Source organism: Nicrophorus vespilloides, unplaced genomic scaffold, assembly GCF_001412225.1.
Source record: "Nicrophorus vespilloides isolate i.1.1-1 unplaced genomic scaffold, Nicve_v1.0, whole genome shotgun sequence".
NCBI classification, from domain to species: domain Eukaryota; kingdom Metazoa; phylum Arthropoda; class Insecta; order Coleoptera; family Silphidae; genus Nicrophorus; species Nicrophorus vespilloides.
The window spans coordinates 26,142-39,399 of record NW_017098600.1 but is presented as its reverse complement, the minus strand read 5'-3'; the positions used below and the strand labels follow the sequence as shown (position 1 = coordinate 39,399).

Genomic DNA, 13,258 nt, shown 5'->3' with positions numbered 1-13,258 from the left:
CTTTCATAACATCTTCCCAATTATCTGGTTTTTCCGGCGCCGTCTCCGGTATTAACGGCCTCAAATAACCTGGTTCGACCGACGGCAAGACTCTCCTAATTAAAACAATAGTTGCATTTCAATTAGAACAATTATGTATATGCTACAAACAAGTTTACGTCTCTTTTAACTTGACCGGACACCCAATGGTGCAATTACTAATAGGTCAATGTTTGTAAACTAGTAAACTACTTTTACTATTCTTTATCGTGCCATTCGATAGCAAATACGCAACAGCGTGTGGCGGAACGGAATTAATATAAATTGTACAATATGAATTTATTTATATCTAGTTAACACACAAAAGATCCGTACAATTGCAGACAGATTTAAACTCAAAGATTTCAACAGTCATTAAAGTGTCCTTCAAAACATTTTTTATACAACATTTGCATAATGTTCCTGTTCTAAAGTCTTGCACATGCTTTAAGTTATATCTATAAATTTGAAAACAAATAAATTCAGATAATCGAACTATAAAATTGTTTAAGAGTTATCTCAAAGTTCAACGATCAATTAATTGCATTGTAATCAACTCTAATAAGCGATTATCAAATTTACTGGAATGCAATGGAATTTAACCTAAACCATACATTTTTCAGTGAAAAAAAAATTAAAAAAATCTGTACATCATAATTACTGGTTTTTCCTGTCTTCTTTTAAATGTACGATTTGTATGCAATCCACATATTCTAATACATTTATATGGAAATTCTTAAGATAATATTAACTAGAACGATAACACCCACATGGAAATACCATGTATGTTTTTGTCAATAATATTACTAAACTAAGTAAAATATTATCACTTAAACATTTAGTTCTTAATATAACGAATAGTTAAATTGCTTTAACTATTTTGGAGTACACAAATTTCTATCAAATTAGAAATCAGAAATCTCAAAGACCTCGAACTGAAGGCTTTCATATATTATGTACATATAAATATGGTCTTTTTCTCTTTAATTTGAGATAGATTATGTTAAACAGTTTATAACTATGTATTTCTTTGATAAATTCTAGAAATTAAATATACAACAAATTAAAACAACCTACTAACATTAATATAATAACGCAAATTATGGATTTTAAATTTCGATTGCAAAAAATAGTGTTTTGAATATATTTCTTTTAATAAAAATGTATATCTAAATAACTTGATACTGCAAAAAATCATTGAACTATGGCACTAGACAAGGTCAATATATTAAAAAAAAAACATATTCAAGAAAAATATAGAATTTTACGTAAAAAATATAAAATGTTTAATTTACCTATCTCTTATATTCTCCAAATAATTTGATACATAATCAATCATCTCCTTCGCGAAATCCTTAAATTGAGCCGACTCCATCTCTGAAACATTTAATAAGCACGAAAATTGAATTTGGTTGGGGACATATTATAGACACAGTCGATAGCTGAAACTTAATTTGCTTCATGCACGGTAAGATAAACTCAATTACACATCTCCGTGCACAAGTTTTCATCCAATACAAAGTAAAGCAAAGTCAAATTGTTAATTAAAACACAACACTAAAATTAATATGTGAAAATAGTGTTAGCGAATAAATCATTCATTATTTTTATATAAGTTTGTTTTTTTAATATATACTTTTCGCTTTCAATTTTCAAATAACTAATCTAAATAAATATGTATAAAGTTTTAAGACAAAGGTAAATAAAATGTAACTCTATTTTTACATATTAAGTTAGTAAATGAAATAGATATTCACGTGTATTTTATATAAGGATAACAATTATTACATATAGAAGTTAGTCACCATCACCACTAACCAGAATTTATTTTAAAACGTTCTTCGATATTGGAAGATGAAGAAGCCATGATTAGTCCACCACCAGAAAGGTATTAAAAGAAGAGAGAGAGACAGATAAAAGTTGCACCAAATTACTCACTGGTTCAAATGGCAATCAAACGCACAGTGTGTCAAGGGCCATGAGAAGCTGGCTTTAAATCCGCCGCCTCTGACGAAGAAGTGGAAGTGGGGAACGAACTGGAATCGATCAATTGCAATGCCCGGTAGCTGGAGCCAAGACGGAGATTCCGCTCACCAGATCCACTTCCATACTAGAAACTGGTCTCTCCGTTTCACGTGTCACAGTAAAAATAAACATTTTGATGATAAATGTTTTGATTGATAAACAAATGTTCAGATAAATGAGAACGTTTTTCTTTGATTTCAATATCAACGCTGACTAGTTTCGTTAATCTATCCATAATTTTTAAATAATAATAATATACGCTTTGCTTGAGAGATTAAAGGAAATTTACAACTGAAGCAACAGACGTTTCATTATAACGCGTCATGAATGTTTCCGAAGGAGGGATTTCCCAAGCCCCATAACAGTTTTGACCCAAAACAAAGGTGGAATAATCGCAATACAAGTTTCACTTTCAAGAAGGTCAACGAATCATTCGCTAGATCTTTACTTCCTTCAATTATAATAATATTATTTCCTTATTTTGACCTTCCATCTAGTAATAAAACGATCCCAATAATAATAATAATCAATACATTTTGAGATTATTACATAATTTAATAGATTTACTTCATTTATAACGTTGTATGCAATAGAAAAAGCAGATTTATATGGCTTGTAAAACGAAGAGAATGAAATATAGCTCAGGTCACTAGGGATGAAATCTACTTGTTGCATTAAATCGGCACTCTGTTGCCATGGGGATCCGCCGAGAACAATGGTCCAAAGCACTTCAGATTTCAGCGCTGAAATCATTCACTCGAGTAGCTCCATCCACCTCGACGTTAATTAAATTCAAACGTCAAATGCAGTACAAGATTAACGTCATATCTTTCTTTTTACGTAATTTTAATGTTCCTCTATTTTATTAAATAATTCATAACACGAATTTCAATGTCACTCATATTATCAAACAGAAAAAGCTTTCATATGAACTTGAAATTTTATATTTATCTGTTTTAAAATGAATATTGTAAGACTATATAGTTCGAAACTCTTTTACTGGGTCAATGAATAAAAAAAATACAATCACTTTCAACGTGGCTTCTGCATTATTCAGTCCATTTGGTAAAAGGCACGATTTCCGTGTCTCCTATTCTTCCGCACTGGCTTAACGATTCTCAAATCCATTTTGCTGAAATAAAAGACATCCCAAGTTTTACATCAATATAGTTCGAATACCGTCCTCAAAATTTTTCCCATCTTTCAAGAACAATATACTCTTTAGCCAAAAAAAATGTTATAAAGATATTAAGGATAAATAAAAAAAAAAGTTTGTATTATTGATGCATTTGAATCTAAGCAATCGAAAATAAACAACGACAAAATTAGTACTGACATTTGTCAAGGAGATTTTCAATATCCAAATTCTCGATGTGAGGTATGCAATTGTGATGGTAGTAATATGGGCTACTTTGCCCCGACTTTCTTGGCGTTTATTCTAAATTCGTGTGGAATCTACATTTTCCACGAATCAACAAAACCTGGATGCGAGCCGCTCGTTTCATGTCTGATATTTCTCGTTGCCGTATTTCTGCTACTATGGGATATGCGATTATTTCCCTCATCGCTCAGAAAGCTGTGGCGTTGCGGAGCGTACTTCTTCCAAGTGAGATTCATCTAACATTGACATATATATGAATTAATTGTATTATTTTGTATTATTTCACAGTTTATCATATCGGCTTTCTTAATGGAACACATAATGAATGATTTCTGGTTCCCGTTGGAAGCGAGCATGTTTGCATTCTTTCCAAAAATCGCCCAATTCGAAGACGATATCCTCAAACAGAGTGGATGGACTTCCTCCGGTGTTCTACAAATATTGAAGTGCGATCTGGCCAACGTAGTTGCAAGCTACGCACTATCATTGTTTTTCTTCTTCGGAGTGTTGCATGCGACCAGAGTTATCGATTTCAGACTTCTAAAGTAAAAACAAAATAACAATTCTTCAATTCCTCAGTATCATTAGCGGAACGTATATTCTTTTAGGTGCGGCTATTCAGTATTTCTTGATGACGTCCGGTACAGAAGCAAGAAACTTCTTAAAAGGGTTAAGAGGTTGGCGTTGAGGAGGCATGTTAAATTCGAGAAAGGTCACTGCAGGGAACGCGATCCTTTTTCTGTTAAAAACTACGAGGCCTTTGAAGAACCAGACTACACGGAGTGTTGTGTAAATAGAAAAAGGAGACCAAGATATTAATTTGTAGTGTTTTAGTGAATGTACACATTATTTGTAGATAAATAAATTGTCGTTGTTCTTAGATAATCAATACAAAATTTCCTTAATTTTTTTCAATTTTCTCAACAATATTCGAAATCTCAATACACAATACACTGGATACTACAATTAATTTAATTTCTTGATATAAATTACTCTACTTATATAAATAATTTAAATAGAAAAAAAAACACGTTACATGGAGCAAAGACATTAATTTAAAATTATTTTTCATATATTTTATTCTTCTACACGAGTTTAGATTTATTGAAACTATATTGCTACATTAGTCAATTATAAATGTGATTACATAAACACTCACTTTTTAAATAATTTTAAAATTAGTTGAAACAAATTGACATTGAATAGCTTTCGCTTCAGGCGTTTAAAACATATTTAATATGAAATTTTGAAAAAACTAGTAAATTATATACAGATAAATAAGAAATTTTGTTACTGATAAATATAAACAAAAATGACGTTTTTAAAATAAGCAAAACATACAAATAAATAATATTAAATGTATATAAACATAAGTATATCCTTGTATGCACATACAATTTTTTCTACTTTTTATTTCTTGAGAATATGCAAATAATTCCAAGGCTTCGAAAATGTTTTGTTTGCATTAATTTTATTACAGACAGTATCTCTTTTGGCTAATCCTGCAGCTATTGGTGAGAAAATTTAATATTAAATTTATTATGTAAAAGTTATATATTTGCGAAATTTATCTGTTAATAATAGAATAACCAAAAATAAATTTAATACTTGATTTTATAATATATATGTATATAATATGCAATAGATCATAATTGGTTTTATCTTTTATATGCTATATAATTAAGAAGATATATATATATATAAATCAATTATAGATAACCATACGTACTTCATTGTATGATGGGTTGCTATCTTCAATAAATAGTGACTTCAGGTTGTCAATACAAAATTTGCATAACCTATAAATACTTTTTTCGTTAGAAATATCTCGGTAAATTTGTTATTTAGTACTAGGTTTAATTTGTGTAAAGCATATGTTACTAGTATGGCAAATGATTCAATAAATGTGTATGGATGCAAACTTTTATTTTTTATTAATGTATTATAAAAATATTGTTTATTACAGAAAATTAGAAATCCCTTTCCCGACAAATAGATTGGCTCAAATTGTTTATGATGTATTGAAAGTTGATCAGGAACCCAAACGCAGTGGTGTAAAGAAAGAACTAAGCGTTTCAGAAAACATTCTAAAAGTGTAAGTAATGATATGAAAAGAAAAAACTTATTTTTAATATTTTTCTCATTTGCAGTAAATTTGTGAGTTCATTGGCTAGACAATCAAGAGTTGCAGTGAACAGTTTCTTTGAAAGCCTCAATTTAATTGTTGAAACCATTGATTTTATTGGAGAACCTACATCTGAAGAATATACACACTTTTAAAAATGCCTGAACACACACCTGCACCAACACAGAGCAGAGCCGTTTATGGCTTTGCATTACATTTAATATTGAGAGCATTATTCTTCTTATATACATTATGGGCCATGATTCCAGATGAATACTTTATTTCCATAGGCATTACATACTTACCAAACAGATATTGGGCTGTAACAATTCCAATATTCCTTTTATCAGGGTTAGCAACATTTGCATTTATAGTATACCCAAGTTTTGGATTATACATTACACCAAATTTGAATGATGAAAGAACAATCATGGATTCTGCATCAATAACAAAAAAAAGTAAGAGAAATGCCCACCCTGAGCAAGGTCAGTTTAAATGCATCTGCAAGAATCCTTGTAAATGTGAAAAGAAAATATTTGACCAAATAGAAGAAAATGACTTTATTGAAAACGCTATACCAACAGTTCAAGATATAAATATGCTAGAGGTATCTGAGCACTTGTATCTCTGATCACATATTTAAACAAAATATTGAGGTTTCTTCACAGTTATACCAAATTCAGCCAAAGCCGGTGTCAAATCTTCCATTGTTAAACAATATCTTCTATCCTTAGTTCCCTTGGAATTCTAAAAATAATATTTATTTAATGTATTAATCATGTTTGTCTTTTTTAAATAAATTACCTTTGAGTTATTATGGCTACTTGAGGAATTGCTGGAACGCATCTTGCAGTGTTGCAAAGCATCATTTGCAATGTCAGAAATAAATTTCTGAGCTGCAATAGAGATAAGTCTTAACAATCTTGGATCTTTTGGCTCAAACCCAGCTGTATTCAAGTAATGGGCTGTAACAGCATCAGGGATCTAAAAAAAATATATATTAAAGACTTATTAACTAACAAATAATGTAAAACTAATTATTTTAGCATGTAACTGTATATAACAAGTAAATACATTATTTAGCAAGCTTTAATTGTTACTTATTTAAACAATAATTAAAAACTATTTGGTCTAAAACTTACTGTTGGTGTATAGTCTTCTAACTGCATTAAGAATTCACTCAAAGGTTGGCCCACAGTTAATGGTTGATCATCTCCATTTTGCTGCACTTCGTCTTTAACCATTTGATTCATTTTGAATATTAAATTTCGCTTAGAAACTTTAAAAACTAACAGTGACTTGCTTGCTGCTATAAGCAGAAAGCAATACTCAGCTGATACAGAGATCAACAAAACAGAAACCTATGTTTACAATTTTCAGGTTGACCAACTTAACTAATACAAAATTGTATCTATACTTAGAACTATTTATAGCCAACATAAGAATATATTATAATTATTCAATTTAGAAATAGAATATTAGTTTTTTTTTCTAATAATAAAAATATAAAATCAGTACATTTTTTGTAATTGTAAAAGACCAAAATATGCATAACATCATACATAATGCAAATTGATTTGAATATTACTTCAATAATGACGAAAAGTGTAATGGAAATATTAATATTTTTATTGATGAATTATAGGTCGTTAGAATTACAATTTTTGTGAGATCATTAATAGTTTATAAGTTTTAAAGTAGTTTGTATTTTCATATTATAGAGGGGCTATGTACACAAACAAAGTAGGTCACGTGACCCAAACGAATGGGTCTCTTGCGCTTGCTTTAGTTTTGTTCAGTCAGCAAATGGCGTCTAGGCGGAGGTGTACGTAATTTTCCTGCGTAAAAGATGAATGAGTTACGCGTACGTATTTAAAAGTAAACAAACAATCATATTCTTATACGATTAATTGAATGCAGCGAAGCTCAATGTAATTGATATCTGCAATACGACCTCGTCGATAACAAGCATCGTCCGACCATTTAATCGTTTGTGTAAAAAAGGAGGCAAAGCCAATACAAGAATATAAACAATGAACGATGACCACGACCTGAAGGGCTCCGATGGCCGAAACATGTGGCCCCCAATGGATCCGGTAAATCTGAGCCCTAATCCCAATCCCCATGGACACATCACCATTCCAACAACCCCCCAAGGGACACCAATCAACATGAATACCATCGAATATGATCTCCCAATTGAACTATCACAGATAGGATGGCGCAAGTTCTGGTCCAAACGTGAGAATAGACCTTACTTTTGGAACAAACTATCAGGAGAAAGCTTATGGGAAATGCCAGTGTTAAAGCCTCAATTTGATCCTTTGACGGATCCACTTGGAATACAGCATGTGCCTCCACCACCAGCAGCAGCACCTGTACCCACAGCTACAGTAGCTAAAAGAAGACCTTCAGATGAAATTGTTGGTCCTCAAGCAAAGAAATTTATATTAGCAGGCCCATGGGATCTTGATATTCCCACAAATATTGTAATATTTGAGCGACAACTATACCCCAATATGCATTCTCATCCTGAAGTTGAGATATTTAGATGCAGTCTCTTAATGAAGCTCAGGCAGTGTTATCAAGAATTGTGCCACTCTAGGGAATCAATAGATGCACCCAAAGACTCATTCAACCGATGGTTAATGGAACGTAAAGTTATTGATAATGGTTGTGATCCTCTCTTGCCAAGCAACTGCTATCCAGAAATCTCAATGGCCATGTACAAAGAAATTATGAATGATATACCTATAAAGCTTGTCAGGCCCAAATTCACTGGGGATGCTAGGAAACAATTATCTCGGTATGCTGAGGCTGCTAAAAAAATTATGGAATCTCGTAATGCTGAAGGGGAGAGCAGGAAAATTGTTAAATGGAATGTGGATGAAACTTTTCAATGGCTAAGGAGAACTGTTGGAGCAACCTATGATGATTATCAAGATAGGCTGGGTCATTTAAAACAACAATGTCAACCTCATCTTACCTCCACAGTAAGTGTAATTTAATTTATTAATATTAATTTTGGAGGTATATCACTAAATTATATAATGTTGACTTACTATTTAATGATAAAATATGCTACAGTTTTTTTAAATTTTCAAATTATAGGTTCAATCATCAGTTGAGGGAATCTGTATGAAAATATACAATTTATCAGCAGAGTATGCTAAAAAAGTAAAAGAAAAATCTAATGTAATTTTGAAAGAGCATGGGATGGAACTGCCCCCACCTGGAAGTTCAGTGATTAATGCAAGCACAAGAAAGGTATGGTGTTATCCAGTGCAATTCGCCATACCATGTCCCAGACTGCCAGTTGTTGAATATGTATCAGATAGAGATCAAGCACTGCTCAGGTTTCAGGGAGAAACTTTGGCGGTAAACAGTACACATCTACAAAAATTGGTAATAACCAAAGTCGTTATCCAAATTTGCCGTTATCTGTACGTGTATTGCTTTGCAGGAACACCTTTATCGACACAGTTGTTTCGATGATCGAAAATTTGAACTTTTCATACCTAGGGTTTGGGTCTTGTTGAAAAGATATGCAACGTACTTTGGTATTAATCCATTGCAACCAACGACCAACTCCGATGTACAAGATACCCAAGCGTCTCTGCCTGTAACGGTGTTTGAATGTCTGCAAAAAATGTTTGGTGTTACTTTCGAGTGCTTTGCATCGCCACTGAATTGCTATTTCCGACAATATTGTTCTGCCTTTTCAGACTGCGACTCATACTTTGGAAGTCGAGGGTACATAATATTAAAAAAAGAAAAAACATGACGCACATAATCTAATATATTTTACTTTAGGCCGTTTTTACAATTGAAGGCTGTATCAGGCTCGTTCGAAGTGCATCCTCCTTACTGCGAAGAACTTATGGAATCAGCTGTCGATCACATAGAAAAATTATTAACCGATAGCTTAGAACCATTAAGTTTTGTTATTTTAATGCCGGATTACCGAGATCCAACGCCGATAGCTTTAATGCATTTAGAATCGAGTCAATTTAAGAAGAAGCAAGTAACTGTACCAGCCTATGAACATGAATTCAGGCATGGTTTCCAGCACGTACTCACAAAGTAAATGTCTTTTCTACAATACATTGACAACATTTTAATTTTTTTTTTCGTTCCTGCAGATCTCAACTGAATACCAGAGTTGGACACGGAACAGTTATATTCTGGTTACAAAACGCAGCAGGTAACCAAAGATGGGGGCCCACAGAGGAAAGAGTAGAATCACTATTGGAAGCTTTTAGGCCAGGCAGGGAAAGAGAAAGGGACAGACAGGAACTATTGAGCCCTACGCGGCAAGGCTCTACTTCAGATTCGAAGGAAGTATTACTACATTAATAATTCTGTATTTTTGCTTTTCACTGCAGGCAGTGAGCGGGGAAACAGATATTTATTATGGTAGTACTAAACCACAACATCCTTTTATTTTACCATTACCTACCAGATGGAATCGTACGTTCTAAACGTCGTCTATTGTATATCAAGCGCTTTTCTTTACTTTTTTTCCCATTTATACATATATATATATATAATTTTATCGCATCACTCCTTTTTTTATATTTATACGAAAAATGTACCTGAGGTTTATAAATTGACGGAATTTTTTTATTTCGTGCGTGGGCGAATGTGCAACTACTTGCAGCTTGTGTTTTAATTGTTTCAATTTTTATTTTATATTATTCAATATGAAACTGAAAAATATCACTGTAAATAGATCATAAAAAAAATATTGCGAAAATAAATCAAAGTTGAGATGGAAAGTGAAACGTTGTAAATTTTGTAACATAGCTAATTTTATTATCTACAAATCGTAACAAGTTAATGGAGAGAAAACATTATTTATATTACTTTTTTTTGCTTAATTTGTATATAATAATACAACAAAGGTTTATTATATATATACATAACTTGTAAAGTTATTAATGATCAGTTATATCTCATCTATTAATAATGTATATTAAAGACAGTTGAAAGCCCGTTTATTTAAGATACACAAGTTTAATTTAGTTGATATAATCTGTTGATTTTAGTTTAGAAGATGATTACAATATTCGAAATTTGCTACTAATTAATTATATGGAAAATATTTTATAAATAAAAATAGATTTTTCAAATATGCATGGATAGTTTTTTTATATAATATTTATTAGTACCTAGTTTGAAAATATCCGTGACACACATTGCTCTACTTTAAGATTGTTAAAAAGATTCCGTTTTTTATCGGAATGTAGAAAATGGATATACGCAAATAATTCGAATCATTTTATATGAAAAAGAGAATTTTATTTGCACTTTGAAAAAAAAAACAGCGTTTCATATTATACTATTGTATGCGTTTTTGGATGGTATTGGAATTAAATTTTAGTTCTTCGTGTCATTTCAACTGCACAAGTTCTGCTTTTTTATTGGTTGCTCCATTTACACAAGAAATTTCAAATTCACAATGACTGAGGACAACATTAAACCGAATGAAGTAAGTGTAAAACGAATAAAATACGTAAAAAGTTTAAAACAAAAACGTTAATTTGTTGTAGAATTTCAATCTGAATACACTAGAATTAATATCGATTTTGAAACTATTTGGATTCTCTGTAACAGAGGAAAATTTAGAAAATAGCGACTTGAATGACTCGACCGATCTGACAATAAAGATATCATGTGCATCTGGTACGCACACGACATTAGTCAAACCAAAATTGGAGATCAGCAAGGGGTCACCTGAAAAAATCTCCAACGTCACTACAACGATTGTGTGTATCATTTTTATTATCAGATGCATTCTTATTGATAATTTCTGTTTTTAGGAGAAATCCATGATAAATATAGATCTAATAGAGAAACTAAAAAAGCTATTGATTCCCACAGTAGTAGTTATTAATGACTTTGACGAAATATCACAACCTGTAATTACACGCAGATATACGATGGATTGCTTAAAACCTAATAATTGGGAGTTCGACCCGAACACTTCACCTCCGAAGAGCACGTCCAGTCCTCTAGGCAGTCTGTCGAATTCTTCGGGGCACTTATCGCTTTCATCCGATTCGGAAAGCAAACTCCTTAGCAATTTGATATCCATTAGCAAATTAGCGCAAGAATCAGTTGACATTTACCAGAAGAACCATACGTATACAAAAAAACTACCAAAAAAGAGAATATCTGATATTAAGAAATCAAGTCCAGTAGTGGACAAACCTGTGCCCTTGACGGGTTCTTACATTAAAATGAATAGCACTCCGACATTAAAGTTGACGCCAAAGAAATTGTCCTCTGTTATAAATAAATCGAACGGAACCACCACTATGGACAAGAAGAAGATGCCTCCCCCGTCCCGTTTGGCATTTCCAAAAGCAAGGGTAAGTTTATGAGTAATTTATGCGCATTTAGAAAATTACTTGAATTGCTACAGAGTTTGGGAACTCCTACATCGAAACTTGTCTGTAAGAAGGAAGACACGCCACGTCCCACGAATAAAATCTCTATGCTGACCAAACCGAATTTGAGCAAGCTAGGAAAAGCAGATACTATGATTAGTGGCATTTCTAGAATCAAAACTCCAAGTCGACCTACCAAACAGTGGCTGTAATTTAGTTCGTTTATTTAATTGTACGTTCATTATTTTATATGTTGATGTTAAAATTTTAAAATTGTATAATTATCATATAATGTTAAGCAAAGACAAGTATTTCTTTAAGTTTATTTATAGTATATTTAAAAGCTTTAATTGGAAATTAACTTAAAGTTTTAAATTTAACTTGTGCACAGCAAACAAAACATGATTACACATCTCCATAATGGATGCTTTTTCTTTAAAAGATAAAAAAAAACATAATACTAAATTGGTTGTATTCATTAATTACATTTAACAAACATTCCTACATATTCCAATTTTTGTCCACACTGAAAATATTGTAAATAAAATAGAGACCATATGAAAAATATCCTAAGAAGTGTGTATGAGTGTATTTAAAAAAAATGTATAAAATTGTGTATTAATTTAAAGATAGTGAAAATATCATATTTTTCTGCGTATTCACTTTATAAAAGTATTTATTCATGTACAAAAGAATGGAGAAAACTGTTAGGATAAATGTAACAAACCAGTTATTGGTTTGTAGATGGCGCAGGATGTTATATACTTTATTATTTAAAGTTGATCGTGTTGCCTATGAGATTTATCAATATAAAAAGTTTTTTTATTTACAAAAAATTAAATCTATAAGAATATTAAATTTTTAATATAAGATAAATTAAAAGCATTTTTAACGTAATTTACCATTCATTTATAGAAATTAGTTTTAAAGAGAATTGTTTTAAATGCTGAGAGAAATATATTTTTTTAAAGTTGTGAATAGAAGAAGGTTTTCCAGAAACTTGGACACGACATGTAACAGCTTCGTATCTATATTTTTGATAAGACTACGTGAAGATGATCGTCACAAAGATAACTTAGAACAATTTTGGTGGCGCTGTGCGTACGTGGATAAAAAGCTAGCAAGATGTGTGCATGTGAATCATTGAATGACTCCTCTCCCAAAATGTTGTATTAGGCTTATAATGCATGCTTTCACTGGTGTCCAGATACAAGGACAACGACTTTTATTTCGGATGCTTCTAATTCTCAACGTGCATTATATGCATTCGAGCGCCGTGATCTTATATAAGGGCTCGCTCGCCTTGAAGCTGACGAA

General features: G+C 31.7%; 7 protein-coding genes across 7 annotated transcripts in view; 5 read left to right on the top strand and 2 right to left on the bottom strand.

The window, feature by feature from the left end:
* Positions 1-2,121, bottom strand: part of LOC108562887 (aromatic-L-amino-acid decarboxylase) — a 3,947-nt gene extending 1,826 nt beyond the window's left edge. The window contains exons 1-3 of the mRNA XM_017921385.1: positions 1,837-2,121; positions 1,314-1,395; positions 8-95 (exon numbers count right to left, since the gene is read on the bottom strand). Coding sequence (XP_017776874.1) covers positions 8-95; positions 1,314-1,395; positions 1,837-1,885 — 219 coding nt within the window. The 5' untranslated portion in view covers positions 1,886-2,121. The remainder of the gene's footprint in view (positions 1-7; positions 96-1,313; positions 1,396-1,836) is intronic.
* Positions 2,122-3,256: 1,135 nt separating this feature from the next.
* LOC108562896 lies at positions 3,257-4,262 on the top strand. Its single transcript, XM_017921394.1, has 3 exons — positions 3,257-3,649; positions 3,713-3,969; positions 4,033-4,262. The coding sequence occupies exons 1-3, from the start codon at positions 3,446-3,448 to the stop codon at positions 4,241-4,243; spliced, it is 672 nt and encodes a 223-aa protein (XP_017776883.1). The 5' UTR covers positions 3,257-3,445; the 3' UTR covers positions 4,244-4,262.
* A 950-nt stretch (positions 4,263-5,212) lies between these two features.
* LOC108562893 lies at positions 5,213-5,719 on the top strand. The gene is made up of 3 exons (XM_017921390.1): positions 5,213-5,332; positions 5,391-5,519; positions 5,575-5,719. Exons 1-3 carry the CDS (start codon positions 5,310-5,312, stop codon positions 5,702-5,704), a joined length of 282 nt encoding a protein of 93 aa, XP_017776879.1. The 5' UTR covers positions 5,213-5,309; the 3' UTR covers positions 5,705-5,719.
* LOC108562890 (phosphatidylinositol N-acetylglucosaminyltransferase subunit P) lies at positions 5,685-6,321 on the top strand. Its single transcript, XM_017921388.1, has one exon. It carries the CDS (start codon positions 5,707-5,709, stop codon positions 6,178-6,180), a length of 474 nt encoding a protein of 157 aa, XP_017776877.1. The 5' UTR covers positions 5,685-5,706; the 3' UTR covers positions 6,181-6,321.
* LOC108562891 (transcription initiation factor TFIID subunit 10) lies at positions 6,182-6,949 on the bottom strand. Its single transcript, XM_017921389.1, has 3 exons — positions 6,692-6,949; positions 6,354-6,533; positions 6,182-6,296 (listed from the first exon to the last, which is right to left on the bottom strand). Exons 1-3 carry the CDS (start codon positions 6,800-6,802, stop codon positions 6,189-6,191), a joined length of 399 nt encoding a protein of 132 aa, XP_017776878.1. The 5' UTR covers positions 6,803-6,949; the 3' UTR covers positions 6,182-6,188.
* Positions 6,950-7,328: 379 nt separating this feature from the next.
* LOC108562899 (phosphorylated CTD-interacting factor 1) lies at positions 7,329-10,414 on the top strand. Its single transcript, XM_017921399.1, has 6 exons — positions 7,329-7,413; positions 7,470-8,542; positions 8,661-8,954; positions 9,013-9,302; positions 9,363-9,632; positions 9,692-10,414. The coding sequence occupies exons 2-6, from the start codon at positions 7,583-7,585 to the stop codon at positions 9,903-9,905; spliced, it is 2,028 nt and encodes a 675-aa protein (XP_017776888.1). The 5' UTR covers positions 7,329-7,413; positions 7,470-7,582; the 3' UTR covers positions 9,906-10,414.
* A 507-nt stretch (positions 10,415-10,921) lies between these two features.
* On the top strand, positions 10,922-12,541 carry LOC108562897. The gene is made up of 4 exons (XM_017921395.1): positions 10,922-11,040; positions 11,102-11,317; positions 11,372-11,923; positions 11,977-12,541. Exons 1-4 carry the CDS (start codon positions 11,011-11,013, stop codon positions 12,151-12,153), a joined length of 975 nt encoding a protein of 324 aa, XP_017776884.1. The 5' UTR covers positions 10,922-11,010; the 3' UTR covers positions 12,154-12,541.
* The last annotated feature ends 717 nt before the right edge of the window (positions 12,542-13,258 follow it).